A 19,650-nucleotide genomic window follows, 5' to 3' on the forward strand; every position below is an offset into this window, starting at 1 on the left:
ACTGATGTTGGATGATGGACCTGGATTGCAGATTTCATTCCAATTCATCCCAAAGGGGTTCAGTGGGGTTTGAGATTGGGCTTTGTGCAGGCTGGATAAGTTATTCCACCCTAGAATCTGTAAAGCAGTTATAGACCTCGCTTTATACATGGGGCATTTTCATGTTGGAACAGAGAAAGTATTCCCCTTATTCTACTAATAAGGACAATCTAGTCTCATAGAGTGAATGTTATTAAAACAACATTTTTGCAAACTGACTTTTGCGTGCCATATTCTACGTTTCGTCGCAGTTTCCTGGTGAAATTACTAGAGGCGCTACAACAACTGTGCGTTTTATTCACTTTCACACAAATCATGACTACAACGGCTGATTATGACTTTATGAACACGTATTTTTTGCACTATTACTCACACACTGCTATGTTATGATGTCGAAACACTTACTGTAATGCATCATTTGAAAAACAATACCTTTTAATGCTTGTATTACAGACTCACCTACATTTACACACTTATTCCATTGTCATTGGATTCGGCCGTAGCTCACCTCCTAGAGTGTTGGACTTTGAACTATGAAGTACGTGGTTGGAGACCAGTCAAGCACACAAGCTGAATCATGAGACAAGAGTGTCATAGAAGCGACACGAGATGTTGTGGTTGCTTTAGAAATTGTGTTTTCATTTCTCATTTTGTTTTTAGACCCTATTGGTTAGGTTTAGGCATTGGTTAAGGTTTAAGGATGTCTGTTTTGTGCCTACCTCTCATTTGATTTGAGATCACTATTGGTTAGTGTTAGGTTTCGGCTAAACTCATTACAACCTCCATCTAATATTCACCTTAAAAACTATGTCTCGCTTTTGGCGCCCCCCACTGAACATTTCACTGGGAAACTGCGGCCAAATGTGTAAAGTAAAAAAAAAAAATTTTTTTTACAAAAATGTTGCCACAGTCATTTAATGTTCATGAGATGAGGCTGGATAAGGATTGCATGGCTGTATGCTTCATTTTAGCCAAACATGTTAATTAGAAGGGGCTGCCCTCATACTTTTGGCCATGTAGTGTGTTTTACACCTTTTTGATAATTTGGTGCAGAATGTTTCTTGTACTAAAAGGTTAAATAGTTTTTCCAAGAGAAGCCTTGGAGAACACTTGTTGTTTATTAGTTAATGTTTCTCTAGGGTTCTGTGGTACTCTGTTCCTCAGTCACTGTATCTTCTGCTACTAGGATGACGAACACATCGTGTTGGAGCCAGGAGACCTTTTTCCGCCCTTCTCCCCTCCCCCTTCCCCACATGGTAATGAACGGAGGGGCCCCCACAGTCCTCAGCAGTACCGCCTCTTCAGGGTGGTACGCACACCTATACTCGACAATGTCAGGTTAATAACTCAGTACAGTTGAAAGAACTTGTCTTCTATGCTGAAATTAGATGGAAATGTTTGATTACTTTTATAGAGTAAAGTTATACAAAGTAGCTTCTGTTGAGATACTTAAACATTGTTGAAAGAATTTTCTGTTGCCACAATACCTGATATGATGTCATCTTTTTTCTGGCCAATAGGAACAGTCTTGACCTGGCACTCTCTCGCCCAATCACGGCTCTTGATAATGAACGGTTCACAGTGCAGTCCATTATTGCCAAATTTGCCTGCCCTGCTGTTTTGGTATAGCATTTTTACATTTTCAAATCAAGGCTGTTTCACACATCTGTCAGGCTTACACACGCAATTTACACGAAGAGTGACAGGCACACAAACACCGCTTTTAATTCAGTAAATCTGACTGAATTCAGACGACCACTTTGGCGTTTGGGTTCTGTGTAAATAAATTACCATTTGGATATAAATGGGGTCCCCCTACTCATATAAAATCCATTTTATGATAATCAGTTTTTATAGTTTTTAATGAGAATAGTTTAGTTTTTAATAGCCGTTTTATATTTGATGGCCATTATCAATGAAATATTCTTTGTTTTCTGTATAGAGCCACAGTTCTGTAACTCAGCAGAAACACTTTCAGTGTGAAAGTTCAACATGAACGCTCAGACACAAGATGTGTGAATCAGGCCTAATGGTCATACTGTTTAAGGATTAATGTGAGCTTGTTATTTCAGAGCCAAATGTAGAGTTCACAAGTGTATAGTGATGTGCATACTTTACTTTATAGGTAGACCAATATATCGGTATATCGATATATTATGTAGGGATTTGCTGTATCTAAATCTTTCATCATTGACAATATTCATCCATATTTTTGTCCTCACTTCAATGCATATTTGTATTAATTTGATTAGATAGTCATGTGTTCTAAATTGAAGCGAGGGCATGCAAAGAAAAATGCAACTTAATTGCAAAATAAGAGTCCCTGTGTGTTTCGGGCTTGTTTATAGTTAAAAGTCTCGCATTGTGCACCAAATCATTTTGGTTGACTAATAAACTGCATCTGGAATTTTATTTATTTTGAGCTGTTGAAACCTCTATGTCTGTACCTGTCACAGTATGGAAAGACTAAGAAATGTTTCTAAAAACTATCGGCCGATTAATCGTTTATCTGCCTCTTCCACCACCTTAGTTATCAGCAAAATCCACTATCGGTCCACCTCTAGTATATAGTTTTTCACTATGGTCAGAAATGTGTCCATTTGCTTATGATGATCTTTGGTGAACTGATTTTTTTTTTTCTAGGTGGCCTTTTTCTCAGTTAACACGATTCGTTACTTCTGTGACACTCCTGGTCTCACCCCTGGACCCTTCAACTTCCTTCAGTTGCAGGTAAATAGGCTGCTAATGGCTGATCACATGCAACAAGTTATTTTATCCTTAAGTAATCTTAAAAGGAAAAGGAACTTTTTATTCAGAACTGCTTTCACAGTCTAATTGTTGAGTAGTTTGGACCTGACAGTTAAGGCAAGTAATGGTGCTTATGTATTCTTTCTGACATCAGAAAGTTTTCGAAGATCATATAATACATGCTTTGAAATGCTCCAATAAATGCTTTTATAGACTGGGGAGGATGTTTTGAGTTCTGAGAAGTTACAGTATGTTTTCATGGTGTATCAAACTATTTTATCTCAAGAGATCAAGGAAAATTTGAATTCTTGTTATGACCCCTTTAATACCCGTCCTTCTCTTTCTCTCTCTATCTCTCTCTCTCTCTCTCTCTGATGAGTAGATGATGGGTGTATTGCCTATTTTACCTCTTTTGTTTCCTGTCATGTGGGTTCTGGTTAATGCATATGGAGAGGCAAGCGTGTTAGCCGAGTCCAACCGGAACTCTCCCACTGGCCTGGTAAGACACACATAACACCATATTTAGCACACACACACATGGTATTTCACCAGCCTGTTTGGGTTTATGTTCCTTTTTGGTACTTATTAACAATTCTCACACATTTACTATTTTTAAATGGGGACATACCCTAGACTTCCTTTGTTATTAAGTAAAGCTATATATACAGCTCTGAAAAAAATGAAGAGACCACTGTAAAATTATCAGTTTCTCTGGATTTACTATTTATAGGTATGTGTTTGAGTAAAATTTAATTTTTTGTTTTAATCTATAAACTACTGACAGCATTTCTCCCAAATTCCAAATAAAAATATTATAATTTAGAGCATTCATTTGCAGAAAATGACAACTGGTCAAAATAACAAAAAAGATGCAGTGTTTTCAGACCTCGAATAATGCAAAGAAAACAAGTTCATATTCATTTTTAAACAACACAAAACTAATGTTTTAACTTAGGAAGTGTTCAGAAATTAGTATTTGGTGGAATAACCCTGATTTTCAATCACAGCTTTCATGCGTCTTGGCATGCTCTCTACCAGTCTTTCACATTGCTGTTGGGTGACTTTATGCCACTCCTGGTGCAAAAATTCAAGCAGCTCTGCTTTGTTTGATGGCTTGTGGAAATCCATCTTCCTCTTGATCACATTCCAGAGGTTTTCAATGGGGTTCAGGTCTGGAGATTCGGCTGGCCATGACAGGTTCTTGATCCTGTGGTCCTCCATCCACACCTTGTTTGACCTTGCTGTGTGGCATGGAGCATTGTCCTGCTGGAAAAACCAATCCTCAGAGTTGGGGAACATTGTGAGAGCAGAAGGAAGCAGGATAACCTTGTATGTGGCTTGATTCATACGTCCATCACAAAGACGAATTTGCCTGATTCCAGCCTTGCTGAAGCACCCCCAGATCATCACCGATCCTCCACCTGGTCGTCTAATGGTTAGACGGAGACCTGGAGAGGCCTTCAAGCCACAGTGTCTCACACCCACTGTGAAATCTGGTGGAGGATCCACACTGCCGGATGTGTCTGCTAAAATGTAACTCAGTAACAGTACCCTGTCTATGATTACCACGTCTGTTAACTTGCAGCCATAACACTGCATGAGGATGTAAACCTATTTGGCCTAGCTTAAGCTAGTAGTAGGGAGGTTTAAGCCTTGTATATACTTTCGCCTGTCATGGCACCGCGATGCTCTGCAGACTGCGTGTGCACTTCCCCAAATTCTAGAGGCATTTATACTTGACGCGCTCGCCGTTGTGCTATTCTATGAAATGACAGGGGGTGGTCGAGAGAAACTGTTTTCTGAATCAGCAGGAAGAACAGTGAGAAAAAGTGGTTTGCCAGAATAAAACAACAACAATGGTGTCCCACATGCATTTGCTTGATTTGGATGGTGGATCATTATTTTCAATGATCTAAGTTTACATTTTTTGTGTTTTTAAATGTTAAGTATTTATTTAACTTTGTAAAAACATAGTAATTAAAGCATCAAACTTCAGTCTGGTTTTGTTTTTATTCAATATACAATAAAAGGTACCAGACAACAGACGAATACTGGTATTTTATACCTTAAAAATGCTTATAGTATATTTATTGACCATAAGCATATAGATATTGAGTAATATAAAAATAAAATGCTTATTGTATATTCTTGATCTTATATTTCTATAAAGTTATACAAGCATAAGATACGGTTCAATATAAAACATAAAATGCTTATAGTAAATTTCTTGACCTTATACATCTATAAAATGATATATGTAGATGTGCTACAATATAAAACATTGTCACAAACTATACAAAACAATTTAAAACTAAAGAGCAATGCTAGTCAATGCAGCATTCTAGGTAAGGCACCGCTACTATAAAACTTCAGTCTGCTTATAAAATATGCATTAAAATGCTTGCACCCATATATACTCTTATAGAAATGCAAACTAGAACATGCAGTGCAGTGACTGAGACAACTTATTCATGAAATATTAACAAAACGTTTGTTTTGTTTCAAAGTAGTTTTTACTCGGAACACAATAAAAGGCTCCGGACAAATAGAATATTTCTGGACTTTATACTCTTATAAAATTTTCCACACAAACTTGCAAAATCCAAATAATATACAAAGTATTTTAAATGTAAAGAGCAATGCTACAGTCTGTCTCTGCAACATTCAAGAGATTGAATGCACTATTCCTATATTTTATGCTTATAAAATTGACATTGTAATGCGTTTATTTTTTTTATACGGCAGTGCACGCACTGTTGGCCCGAGTCACAAATATTGGAGTGTGCACCACCACGCGAAATGAGGGCTTGCGTCGCCAACACGCACTTCCGCCAGTGCCGCGATGACGTCATTTTTGCCACGCGCAAGCTTGCGAACAAGCTAGTGATGGGAAGTCCAATTCTTGTCCACGAACCGGTTCTTTCGTATGGTTCGTTTCAATGAACCGTTTCAAAATTACGAAACTATACACAATGCTAATACGCCGGCGTCGTAGAATGCACACACATTCAATAAAGCCATTTGTAAGTCCATATTGCTGATTATAACATTTTATTTAATTAAGTTATAATAATAAGGGTGTTTATTGTCATCAGTGTTTCATTCAGTGATTTTACAATGCATCCTACATGAAAGTTTTACACCTAATTCTGACACTGATATACTGACACTGATATACAAACACAGATGTTCTTCACATGTCTAAAGCATATAAAGGGATTAAACTAGTCTTAATCAACTCACCCTTTTTTACAGAAACCATGATGCAGCTCATCACAACTTCAGATATAATCTGCATGCACAATACTCAATAGTAGAATTTGTTTACATCTCCCTCATTCAAGTCTTCGGTTCACGCATGCTCATCAGCTGCTCACTGATCAGCAGTTCTCAGTTTTATGTCCGAAAGTGGCGATTCTCAGTTCAGTGTACTGTTGACTCGAGAACTGCTGCAAATGACTCAGTGTACTGTTGACTTGAGAACTGCTGTCCCGGGATCAGTGCACTGTTGACTCGAGAACTGCTGCGAACGACTCAATGTACTGTTGACTTGAGAGCTGCTGTCCCGGGATCAGTGTACTGTTGACTAGCGAGCTGCTGTGATCAACTCAATGTACTGTTGACTCGAGAGCTGCTGTCCCGGGATCAGTGTACTGTTGACTAGGGAGCTGCTGTGATCAACTCAATGTACTGTTGACTCGAGAGCTGCTGTCCCGGGATCAGTGTACTGTTGACTAGCGAGCTGCTGTGATCAACTCAATGTACTGTTGACTCGAGAGCTGCTGTCCCGGGATCAGTGTACTGTTGACTAGGGAGCTGCTGTGATCAACTCAATGTACTGTTGACTCGAGAGCTGCTGTCCCGGGATCAGTGTACTGTTGACTAGCGAGCTGCTGTGATCAACTCAATGTACTGTTGACTCGAGAGCTGCTGTCCTGGGATCAGTGTACTCTTGACTAGGGAGCTGCTGTTATCAACTCAATGTACTGTTGACTCGAGAGCTGCTGTCCTGGGATCAGTGCACTTTTGACTCGAGAGCTGCTGCAAACGACTCAATGTACTGTTGACTCGAGAGCTGTAGACTGGGTCATCTTCATATGTTGATAAAATGGTAATACAATCAAGTCATAAACATATTTCCAGTGCGTATTATTTGTTACACTTTCTGTTGTTCAGCAAAATACACCTGAAATATACATTTTCGCCCCTTAATCACACGCATGCTCAATGTCAGCAGCTCATCGGTTCTCAGGATGTCGGACAACTCTGAAAGAGGCAATTCTCAGTTCATTGTACTGTTGACTCAATAACTGTTATGAGTGACTCATTGTACTGTTGACTCGAGAACTGTTGTGAGCGTTCAGTCTGATTTGTGAACTAGTTTGAGTGGTTCATTGCAAAGAAGAGTTGGCAAAAGCAGATATCACCAGTTCTAGGATCATATTACTCCTGGTTATTGGCTCATTTCGATTCAGAGTGTCAGGCACATCCGAGAGACAGGTTATGATAGAGTAACTTGTGGATCAGTGTTGACTCGACGCGAACAGTTTCAAATGATTTGGTGAACTGGTTCAACTCGTTCACTAAAAAGAACCGGTTCAAAAGAATGATTCGTTCACGAACTGGACATAAATAGAACAAGCGGCTGCATCGAGTATAAACCTTTAGGGCCCAAACATACTCTACACAAGTACATGAATTGCTACGCAAGCTCGATTTCACACGTCGTTGAGTTGTGAAATGTGTCGGCGCTCAATTCATAAAGCTATTAATTAGGTCAGAGTTGAAGAGAGAGATTAGGCCAGACGGGCTGACCATCTCTTCCTCAGAGGGTTTAATCAGACTTTTCTCTCATCCCAGCTTGCTAAATTCTCTGAGGACACTCTAAGCAGCTACACGGAAGTGGTGTCCTCCCAGGTATAGCCTCTGTATTCCTCCTCCTCCTCTCCCAACCGTTCACCACATGCTTCTTGTGATCCTTCCTCCCTGCTCTGGACCCCTCCACAACAGTCATCTTTTTCTCCACCTTTTTTTGTTCTCCTATATGTAGCCATTATCAAGTTGTCTTTCAAAAGGATCATTACAAAAAGAACTTGTTTTAATTTGCTTCACCACATTTTATTTATTCTTTCTCAATTTTCTTTAAAATGAAAATTTGCGAAATCAGCCAAGACTCCCGCATTCTTTTTTATTGATCTGCACCTTTTTCGCCTCTTGTGATGCCGTTAGTTTGGCATCAACCCCTTGCTGACCTTTGACCCCACTCTGCCTTTGCCTGCCCATCTTCTGCCTGCCTGAGGTTTGCATGATAGAGCATATGCTCTCTCTATAGTGGTGGTGCTTGTCTGGAACACATATTTTAAATTTTATAATCAAGTTATCTGATTTTTTATCTGAGTAATATGTTAATGTGTGTTTGGAAAACTTGCATGATCAAGGCTTTTTTTCCCCTTCAAAATGTGTAAACTATGGTACGTTTCTGTTTGCATGGCCAGAAATTCATTGGTTCAGGCTGAAAATATTGAAATTGCCTGTGCTGTCTGTTCAATCTCATATTTTAAAGACTTTGTAATAATGAAAGGGAAGGCTTTAATAAGTTTGCTGTTAATAAACAATATAATTTATTTATTTAGTTGCTATGCACCATTTTGAAAGTGCAGTTAAAATGTGTGCGTGTATCATCGGGGGCCTGGGTAGCTCAGTGAGTAAAGACGCTGACTACCATCCCTGGAGTCACGAGTTCGAATCCAGGGCGTGCTGAGTGACTCCAGCCAGGTCTCCTAAGCAACCAAATTAGCCCGGTTTCTAGGGAGGGTAGAGTCACATGGGGTAACCTCCTCGTGGAATGTGGTTTGCTCTCGGTGGGGCGCATGGTGAGTTGTGCATGGATGCCGCGGAGAATAGCGTGAAGCCTCCACACGCGCTATGTCTCTGCAGTAACGCACTCAACAAGCCATGTGATATGATGCGCGGATTGACGGTCTCAGACGCGGAGGCAACTGAGATTCGTCCTCCGCCACCTCGATTGAGGCGAGCCACTACGCCACCACGAGGACTTAGAGCACATTGGGAATTGGACATTCCAAATTGGGGAGAAAAGGGAAGGAAAAAAAAAAAAGTCAACATGAAATTGCATTCACAACCATTTTACTTTTGTAATGTGATAGATTTACGAGTGAATCATTATATTCAGTGACAAAACAATGTAGGGTGGGACTTCATTTTATCCGTCAGCAGTTGATTTGTTGTAAACATTGTTCTCTAAATGAAGATGGTTGAATGGGAGGGGTTGAATAATTAGAGGACTTTGTTACATTAGCTGAAAAAAAAAAAGTTGTTTTAGAAGCAGAGCAAGTTATAAAATTTTAACCTGATGTGACCCCACCTCCTCCTGCGTGGACTGTGTGTTTTGCTATACGCGTAATTTAATTTAATTTTAACGACTGATCTCAGTTCAGGACACTCAGGGCTGTCAGTAAAGGGTTAAACTTTTGACGCACCGAGTCATGTGACAAAACAGTAGGTGTGTTGGACTTGAACTGCATTTGTCGGTTGCAGTCGGGGGAGGAGTTGAAAAGAGAGCTGTCAAGTCGGACAGAATTTCTAACCGACATGCACTGCTTCAAGTCCAGCGCCAATCGGCCTGCGCAGCGCTCCATGAAGTCGAACACACCTAATATCATGCCGATTTTAGCAAATATCGTTGGGAAAAACAACAAAATTACAACTGGTAAAAAAACCATTTTTTTACATTGAAACCAATTTGAGTCAAAATTGTTTAATCCGATATGCCATTTAAATTTTTTTAGCAATTTATCACGAAACATTACGCTGTTAAACACAATGACCACTGTCATGGACTATAGCGCTATTTTCCCCTTATTTTCCCCTATATTTACTGTGCATTATCGCATAAAGAATCAATGTGTTCATCCAAAAGCTGAAAAATTTTGCTTTCAGTGGCTTAATATGGAGTTAGGAAGAAAATAAGGTGCATTTCGAACTGCTCTGAGACAAGTGCAAATAGACAGCACACTGGAGGTTAAGTCATTCACTAAATAGGAGCAAGGGAGCATCCTATAGCTTTTCGATGCAGCCAAGTGCATCACTCCTAACATCCGACCAAAAGTTCAGACATGGGACAGTGTTAATCAGTACTTAGATTCAGAATTTATCATGTATAACTTTATTTTAACATGGTTGGCAGTGATTGGATGATGTTGGCCATTACTTGTATTAGAATTAATTATGATAATGTATGATTGGTAAAATGCTTCAGCACTGGCTGTCACTTGTTTGTTTGACTGTGTAAAGAAAGAACATTGAGATTTTGTTGCCAAAGTAGAAAAAAACATTGTTTCGTAAAAGTCAAATCAAGTCAAATAATTATATATAAATATTTATGCTTTTCCCAATAGACATTATTCCAAAGCAGCTTTACAGAAAATCTGCTGTAATGTCTAATGTCTTAACATTAATAACCAACACTTCTGGAAACATCATAAACCATTTTTTTTTTTTTTTTTTTAATCTGACTGTCTATAGCTTGGTATTATTTAAAATTATAGTCCTGCTATAAAAAATAAAAAAATATATATACTGTATGTGTGTATATGTGTGTGTGTGTGTGTGTGTGTGTGTGTATATATGTGTATATATATATATATATATATGTGTGTTTTTGTTTTTTTTCTTTGCATGTTTATTAGAGGCTACTATTTACAAATCAAAAAGCAAAATTGAAAATGCACACAGCATGCATGCTCGGGTCTCAGGAGGTTAATGAGACGTTAAAAAGACTACTTTTTTTTATAACATGTACCAATGAAGTGTTTAAAATGAGACCAAGAATGTGCCTCAGGAAGTTAAATAGGTCAATATTTTATTTTATGTTGACTTTAAATCTGCATTTGCAACCCATTTTAAATGACCTAGGGGACATCAATGAATAAAGGAGCATGTTATTACAATTTTGGTGAACAACCCAAAATGTAAGTAATTTTTCAGTGAAAAGCATTTTCATAAGTGCTTTGAGAGAATTTTTTGTCCTTTTTTAAGCTTTAAAGTGAGAAAATATTCACTAACATTGTATTGAAAAGATGGGCCTCATTAAAAAAAAAACTCCTTTTGTTGTGTTTGGAATGTATTTTGAACAGCATGAGTAAATTATGACAGAATTTAAATTTATGAGTGAACTATCCCTTAAGACCAGGAACATGTACGTATTTAGAAAGGAACTTTTAAGTACATCTTGATTTCATGTTGACTTTAAAGGTGCGTTCATGGATGTCTTTGCAACTAACTATTTTTAGTTCTTGCTCTACATTGCTGCTATCTCGCTCTTTCATCTGTGTGCTTCTATCATTCAGTTTGTTCCACATGAACTTCAGTTTCTCTCCCTTTTGCTTCTGCGTGCTGCAAGATGAAATCAGCTCCAAAAAACACCTCTAAATATTTGAATGCATTCAATCAGGACAAACCTAAGACTGGACACTCTACTGCAGACTCTTTCCTGCCTAACTATCCCAAGCTTTATCTTCCAGAGTTTCTCTGTCTGTCTGTCTGTCTGTGTGTGTGCGTGCGTGTGTGTTTGACTGAGGACAACATCCAGAATCAGAAGATTTTAGTTTTTATAAATCCTGACACTATTGCAGAGCCAGTCGAAACCCAGGGCTGCTGATATATGGATTTGGATTTCTATCAGGGCAGAAAGAGATACTCATACCGTTTGTGTATGTGTTTAGGAAATGCTACGCTGTGTGATGAGAAACCTGGTCAGTGTGTTCAATGGAGAGTCTCGGACCCTCTGTTACACCTCCAGTCTGCTGCACTCGTTGGGCTCAGTCACTGTGAGTACTTCCCCTGGTGTCATAATAGAGATATTACTGTTCGTCATTATAAAATTGATTAAAGGAATAGTTTACCCAAAAATGAAAACAATTCTCTCATTATTCACTTACCCTGATGCCATGTTTATGACTGTCATTCTTCAGCAGAACACAAATTAAGATTTTTTGAAAAATGTTGAAGCTCTGTAGGTCCTTATAATGTAAGTAAACAGGTGCCATCAAGCTGCTGGCTATTTGACATTCAAAAAGGCATATTTAGGCAGAGCTTCAACATTTTTCTAATACACATCTGGGATGGCATCAGGGTAAGTGAATAATGAGAGAATTTTCATTTTGGGGTAAACTATTCCTTTAACATTCACTTAATAATTAATACTAAAAGGAAGTTTCTTGGTAATTGTTAACCTAATTATTTATGTAATGCATCTTTACCTTCCCTTAGCATATACTGTATAAACATACTGCAAAAAGTGTTTACAGTAAATACACTTCAAAACTCAGTAGTGCCTCACCTGAACATGTTCAGAAAGACCCCGTCCACACTAGGATACCAGAAAGGGACATGGAAGGGATGTGAAGCAATTTACATGGAGTTGAGCTGCAAACTCAACCCACAGGAATTACGTTGGTTATGCATAATCAGTTCCTCCACCATAGAAAAATAGTACTTGACATAGTAATTTTTGTATACCAAAGAATTAATGAAAGTGTTAAAAAATATACTAGCTTAAATTTTAGGCTATTAAATCATTCTAAACACTTGCCAACAAAGCTTCAAGACAAAATTATTGTCCATGGTAATTGACGGCACGAAGTTGAAAATAACCCAGAATATTCCTTTACTTACAAAATGATAAGCTTTATGAACTAATCTGATAGTGATGTTACTTGCTTGCGATGTCCTGACCCTCTCATAGGTGCTGTGCTGTGTGGATAAGCAGGGCATTCTTTCCTGGCCCAACCCCAGTCCTGAGACCGTGCTGTTCTTCAGTGGACAAGTCGAACCTCCTCATGACAGCCAGGATGACCTCGGAGACAACCTATCAGTCAACTCCCTCTGCCGGACAGAGGGCGACGAGGAACGAGATGAGGTTATTTGAAAACACAGCTACTGATAGCTAGACTTAACCATCATAAACCTTGGCTGCACCAGAATAGTGTTATTTTAGTCTGTGTTTTCTCTCCTCAGTGTGTGTGTGTGTGTGTGTGTGTTTTCTGTTTAGTCTCAGGAAGGCGAAGCTCTGCTGTGTTTACCTGCATTTGAACCCTCACTCCACATGGCCGAGCATGAGCGCAGTGAGATGTCACATGACACCAATCGTACTTCAGACACACAACGCCCGCGGCGAGCGCCCCAAACCACCCGCTCCAAACACCCGTCTGGCTCCAATGTCAGCTTCAGCCATGATACAGAGGGTGGAGAGGACAATATTGTGCAGGTAGGACTACACTTGTATTTTACCACTGGAGCGAGATTATCTGTAGCAACCACCTAGCAACAACCAAAAACCAAGGAGTTCTATAATTCCTAGAGAAAGCTGTTCATTAGCATTGCGATTCATTTCAAAGACAGTTGAGTTCTGGTTAATGTGTTTGTGTGTGTGTGTGTGTATTCCCAGCCATGCAGTGTAGTTGATGATCTGTGTGAAGCAGAAGATTTTGTGTGTGACTATCATCTGGAGATGTTGAGCCTGTCCCAGGATCAGCAGAACCCTGTCAGCATCCAGTTTGATGACTTGGGCTGGCAAAATCACCTGTCCTCTTTGAAGCCCCTTGGCCTGAACATCCTGCTGAACTTGTGCAATGCCACTGTCACCCAGCAGCTCTGCCGATTCTCCGACCACCTTTCCAACTTGGTACTGCAGGAATGCCATGGGGCCGTTCTGCCAGTACACGTTCCCTGGGGCCTCTGCGAACTCTCTCGCCTTATAGGTGAGAGAAGCATGTTAAAAAAAACAGATGTTGCTAGGAAGTGCTTTAAAAGAATATTTCACCAAAACCATGAATTATGATATTTTTTACTCGCCCCCATGTTAGCTCTGTATACTGTTACATTTTCTGTGGAACTCAAAAGGAGAATTTTAAAAAATCTTCACATATAATCTTTTCCATACAGTTTATAGTGATAATGTGTGTCAGGGTCCAAAAAGGACAAAAAAGCCCTGTAAAAGCAACTTAAAAGTAGTCCATATGTCATGCTAGTCTTTTGAGGCCATACAATAGCTGTGTGTGTGGAAAAGACAAAATTAAAGTCATTATTCACTGATAATCTTACCATCTGCTAAAATGACACACAAAGCTGCCATATGGACTCAGAAGACTTTGAATATAGCACATGGGTCATATGGATTAATTTTGTGGTGATTTAACCTTACTTTTAAGAGCTTCACTATGACTGTTGTCATATGAAAACGATCTCGTGAAAATTCTTTAAAAAAAATATTTTGTGTTCTGCATTAAAAAATTACAATGTACATGTTTGTAACAACATGAGGGGGATTTTTAGTTTTGGTGAACTGAACATGCCTTGACATACTTGGCTACATCAACACAAAGAACGTAAAGTATTCAGGTTTACCAAAGTCCTTTGAGAACTGTGCAGAAAAACAGTTCGACAGTGATGCCAAACAGAGCCTTTTCTCATTATAGTATCTTCACATCCTTTAATTAGACCTTTCTTGAAGAATACCCAGTTGTCCTTTACTGTTGTTATATTTCAGGTTTCACTCCAGGAGCAAGAGAACTGTTTAAGCATGAGAATCATCTGACTCTGTACCAACTCCCTTCTGGAGAGAAGGCCAAAGAATCCAAACCACGACGAATCCATCACTTCACCAAACTCCAGCCGCCCATCAGTCACCTCATCAGCCTGTTCGTCAGGGAGAGCACTACCAGTATGGCCCATTTTTATCTGGCTTGCTTCCTGTTTGTCCTTGGTGGTTTGTTTACTCACTGACCTTTGCCCTTTGAACTCTTCTTAGACAATGTTCAGATGCTCTCTCACGGCTCGGCCGACCTCATCCTGGAAGCCTGCACTGATTTCTGGGATGGGGCAGACATCTATCCGCTGTCTGGTTCCGATAGGTCAGGGACACAAATTACGAGTCTGATTCTAGTCATTTCGTTTTCTTGGTAACACTTTACAATAAGGTCCCATTTGTTAACATTAGTTAACTACATTAGTTAACATGAACTAACATGAAAAATGAACAATTGTAGTTTTATTAACTAACATTAACCAATTTAATAAATGCTGTAAAAAAAAATATAGTGCTCATTGTTAGTTCATGGGACCTAGTGCATTAACAAATTTCAATTAGTTAATGCACTAATTGACTATTCAATATATATCTAAATATTTATGTATTTTCTTTGTAATAAAAGGCAAGGGAAACATAATTTTGGCCATTGTTCAAGTAGATTCAAAATGTTTAAAGCAATAAGTAAGACAGCCCTTGCTACCTGCAGATGTCTCAGATATTGTCGTAGGAGATGACTAAAACTTTGATATTTCTGCCCCTATAGGAAAAAGGTTCTAGATTTCTACCAACGTGCCTGTCTGGCAGGATATTGTTCTGCATTTGCCTATAAGCCTATGCAGGTGGCATTGTCCAGCCAGCTCAATGGCAAGTGTGTGGAGTTGGCTCAGGGCCCCACGCTTTTCTCAGGGGTGGAGCTCCCCGGCACTACCCCCATCAAGCACGGAATCCGCAGGAACAGCTGGAGCTCTGATGGTGAGACACACAAGACTGTATTGACCATAAACGTGCCCTATGGCTTGCTTTGTAGCCTTATAGTTTAAATACAAGAAACAGCATTTCCTAACATTTAGGTCAGAGTATTGGATTGAAAAGTTATCTTAAAATGTCTTGTTGTTGTGTCAGAGGGTATTGGTGAAGGTCTTGAGAAGGAAGACTGTGTTCAGGCTCTGAGTGGGCAGATCTTCATGGGGATGGTGTCATCCCAGTTCCAGGCCCGACTGGACACAGTGCGGCTCATTGAGAACCTGGTGGGAGCCTGCATCCGCTTTGTGTACTTCTCCATGGAGGACGAGCTACGCAGCAAAGTAAGACACTGGCTCATGCCAATAAAGGAAAGCATGATGGTATTTGGAGTGTTGTATTTTGTCATCTCTTAATGTTGTATGTGTGTAGGTGTTTGCTGAGAAGATGGGTTTGGAGACAGGCTGGAACTGTCACATCTCTCTGACCCCAAATGGAGATAGTCACTATGAAGGTGCTCCATCCAGCCCTAGCCAGGCGGGATCTCTACACGATGACCTTCTGCAGGGTAAATGTGTGCTTCTGTCTGCCTGCATAGAAAATGTAAATTTTTACAGTCATTATCCCTTTGGATCTCTTGGATTCATACTTACCCTACCGAAACTAACCTAAATGCATTGTTTGCAATAGGAAACTAGCACAGCTATGTAGAAAATTGGTTGCCTGAGACATTTGTAAAAGTATTTTACCACAGAATGAAGCTATTGATCAATCCGAAATCTTGGTAATAAGTAGGCGATATATTACTGCAGTATATATGAGACATAAAACAAGCACAACTATGTAGGAAATTGGTTGCCTGGGAATTATCCTAACTAAACAGTTTAATGGGTGTTATACAAAAATATTTAACTGCAGAATGCTGAAATTGACCAATTCCAATCAAGGATACCGGAGAGCCACAATGTAATCTATCTATCATTTAATCATTTGTTTAGATTCTCGTGATGATGCAGAAGGTCCTCTGCTGCCAGAGGATCAATCAGATCTTGCAAGCTTCCAGCCTACTGACAGTGATGTGCCCAGTTTCCTAGAAGACTGCAACAGAGTAAGCCGTCTGCTCCAGCCTGCTCTATGACAACATTGATAATACTGATTTGAGTTTTGCTGAAAGACTGATCAGTGCTGTTATCACTCTGTTGTTCTGTAGGCCAAACTGCCTCGTGGCATCCACCAAGTTCGTCCTCATTTAAAGAACATAGACAATGTGCCTCTACTGGTGCCCCTGTTCACAGACTGCACCCCTGAAAGTGAGTCAGTTCATGCATTGCCTCAATATAGGCAACATTTATATTTTAGAGACCTTTAAACATGCAACATCAACAATTAGAATCATAATGAGAAATTATTGACTGTATATGTGAAGATTCCACTCACTTTATAGTTTAAATATAACGCATTTTATATATATATATATATATATATATATATATATACACACACACACACACATACACACACACTGGCGGCCAAAAGTTTGGAATAATGTACAGATTTTGCTGTTTCGGAAGGAAATTGATACTTTAATTCACCAAAGAGGCATTCAGCTGATCACAAAGTATAGTCAGGACATTACTGATGTAAAAAAACAGAACCATCACTATTTGAAAAAAGTCATTTTTGATCAAATCTAGACAGGCGCCACTTCCAGCAGCCATCACTCCAACAACTTATCCTTGCGTAATCATGCTAAATTGCTAATTTGGTACCAGAAAAATCACTTGACATTATATAAAACACTGCTGAAAGCTATTTGGTTCGTTAAATGAAGCTTAACATTGTCTTTGTGTTTGTTTTGAGTTGCCACAGTATGCAATAGACTGGCATGTCTTAAGGTCAATGTTAGGTCAAAAATGGCAAAAAAGAAACAGATTTCTCTAGAAACTCATCTGTCAATCATGTTTTGAGGAATGAAGGCTATACAATGCTTGAAACTGCCAAAATACTGAAGATTTCTTACAAAGGTGTACACTACAGTCTTCAAAGACAAAGGACAACTGGCTCTAACAAGGACAGAAAGAGATGTGGAAGGCCAGATGTACAACTAAACAAGAGGATAAGTACATCAGAGTCTCTAGTTTGAGAAATAGACGCCTCACATGTCCTCAGCTGACAGCTTCATTGAATTCTACCCGCTCAACACCAGTTTCATGTACAACAGTAAAGAGAAGACTCAGGGGTGCAAGCCTTATGGGAAGAATTGCAAAGAAAAAGCCACTTTTGAAACAGAAAAACAAAAAGAAAAGGTTAGAGTGGGCAAAGAAACAGACATTGGACAACAGATAATTGGAAAAGAGGGTTATGGATCTTAACCCCATTGAGCTTTTATGGGATCAGCTAGACTGTAAGGTGCATGAGAAGTGCCCGACAAGACAGCCACATCAATGGCAAGTGCTACAGGAAGCGTGGGGTGAAATGTCACCTGAGTATCTGGACAAACTGATGGCTAGAATGCCAAGGATCTGCAAAGCTGTCATTGCTGCACATGGAGGATTTTTTGATGAGAACTCTTTGAAGTAGTTTAAGAAGTTCTGAACATTTTTTTCAAATTGTAATAGTAATTTTCACGTCATTAATGTTCTGACTATACATTGTGATCAGTTGAATGCCACTTTGGTGAATAAAAGTACCAATTTCTTTCCATAAGAGCAAAATCTGTACATTATTCCAAACTTTTGGCCACCAGTGTGTGTGTGTGTGTGTATATATATATATATATATATATATATATATATATATATATATATATACATATATATATACATACAGCTGTGCTCAAAAGTTTGCACACCCTTGGAGAATTGGTATTATATGTACCATTTTTAAAGAAAACATGAGTGAGCAGGCAAAACACATTTCTTTTATTTCTTATGGGATTCATATTCAACTGTAGGTTATAACAGAATGGCACAATCACAAAACAAAACATGGCAACAAAGAAAAAAAAATGAAATGACCCCTGTTCAAAAGTCTGCATACCCTTAGTTCTTAATACTGTGTATTGCCCCCTTTAGCATCAATGACAGCGTGCAGTCTTTTGTAATAGTTGTCTATGAGGCCCCAAATTTTTGCAGGTGGTATAGCTGCCCATTCGTCTTGGCAAAATGCCTCCAGGTCATGCAAAGTCTTTGGTCATCTTGCATGAATCGCATGTTTGAGATCTCCCCAGAGTGGCTCAATGATATTAAGGTCAGGAGACTGTGATGGCCACTCCAGAACCTTCACCTTTTTCTGCTGTAACCACTGGAGGGTCAACTTGGCCTTGTGCTTAGGGTCATTGTCATGCTGGAAAGTCCAAAAGCGTCCCATGTGCAGCTTTTGTGCAGAAGAATGCAAATTGTTTGCCAGTATGTTCTGATAGCATGCTGCATTCATCTTGCCATCAGTTTTCACAAGATTTCCCCATGCCTTTAGAGCTCACACACCCCCAAAACGTCAGTGAGCCACCACCATGCTTCACAGTGGGGATGGTATTCTTTTCACTATAGGCCTTGTTGACCCCTCTCCAAACATAGCGCTTATGGTTGTGAAAATAAAGCTCTATTTTGGTCTCGTCACTCCAAATTACAGTGTGCTAGAAGCTGTGAGGCGTGTCAAGGTGTTGTCGGGCATATTGTAACCGGGCTTTTTTGTGGCATTGGTGCAGTAAAGGCTTCTTTCTGGCAACTCAACCACGCAGCTCATTTTTGTTCAAGTATTGTGCTCCTTGAATCAACCACACCGTCTTTTTCCAGAGCAGCCTGTATTTCTCCTGAGGTTACCTGTGGGTTTTTCTTTGTATCCCGAACAATTCTTCTGGCAGTTGTGGCTGAAATCTTTCTTGGTCTACCTGACCTTGGCTTGGTATCAAGAAATCCCCAAATTTTCTACTTCTTAACAAGTGATTGAACAGTACTGACTGGCATTTTCAAGGCTTTGGATATCTTTTTATATTCATTTCCATCTTTATAAAGTTTCATTACCTTGTTTTACGCAGGTCTTTTGACAGTTCTTTTCTGCTCCCCGTGGCTCAGTATCTAGCCTGCTCAGTGCATCCATGTGAGAGCTAACAAACTCATTGACTATTTATACACAGACACTAATTGCAATTTAAAAAGCCACAGGTGTGGGAAATTAACCTTTAATTGACATTTAAACCTGTGTGTGTCAGCTTGTGTGTCTGTAACAAGGCCAAACATTCAAGGGTATGTAAACTTTTGATCAGGGCCATTTGGGTGATTTCTGTTATCATT

General features: G+C 39.3%; 1 protein-coding gene across 6 annotated transcripts in view; it reads left to right on the top strand.

Moving 5' to 3' along the window:
- LOC127427164 (transmembrane protein 94-like) overlaps nt 1-19,650 on the top strand; it is a 50,353-nt gene that overhangs the window by 18,958 nt on the left and 11,745 nt on the right. For 3 of the 6 annotated variants that reach the window (XM_051674598.1, XM_051674599.1, XM_051674602.1), the window contains 16 exons: nt 1,226-1,377; nt 1,560-1,662; nt 2,683-2,769; nt 3,170-3,286; nt 7,648-7,704; nt 11,532-11,636; nt 12,554-12,727; nt 12,860-13,075; nt 13,256-13,568; nt 14,357-14,530; nt 14,618-14,720; nt 15,162-15,370; nt 15,521-15,702; nt 15,791-15,926; nt 16,357-16,466; nt 16,569-16,668. In XM_051674598.1, the coding sequence (XP_051530558.1) occupies nt 1,226-1,377; nt 1,560-1,662; nt 2,683-2,769; nt 3,170-3,286; nt 7,648-7,704; nt 11,532-11,636; nt 12,554-12,727; nt 12,860-13,075; nt 13,256-13,568; nt 14,357-14,530; nt 14,618-14,720; nt 15,162-15,370; nt 15,521-15,702; nt 15,791-15,926; nt 16,357-16,466; nt 16,569-16,668 (2,338 nt within the window). The remainder of the gene's footprint in view (nt 1-1,225; nt 1,378-1,559; nt 1,663-2,682; nt 2,770-3,169; nt 3,287-7,647; nt 7,705-11,531; nt 11,637-12,553; nt 12,728-12,859; nt 13,076-13,255; nt 13,569-14,356; nt 14,531-14,617; nt 14,721-15,161; nt 15,371-15,520; nt 15,703-15,790; nt 15,927-16,356; nt 16,467-16,568; nt 16,669-19,650) is intronic. The other 3 variants (XM_051674604.1, XM_051674600.1, XM_051674601.1) reach the window with 3 other exon arrangements.

The sequence above is a fragment of the Myxocyprinus asiaticus genome, chromosome 36 (assembly GCF_019703515.2).
Source record: "Myxocyprinus asiaticus isolate MX2 ecotype Aquarium Trade chromosome 36, UBuf_Myxa_2, whole genome shotgun sequence".
NCBI lineage: Eukaryota > Metazoa > Chordata > Actinopteri > Cypriniformes > Catostomidae > Myxocyprinus > Myxocyprinus asiaticus.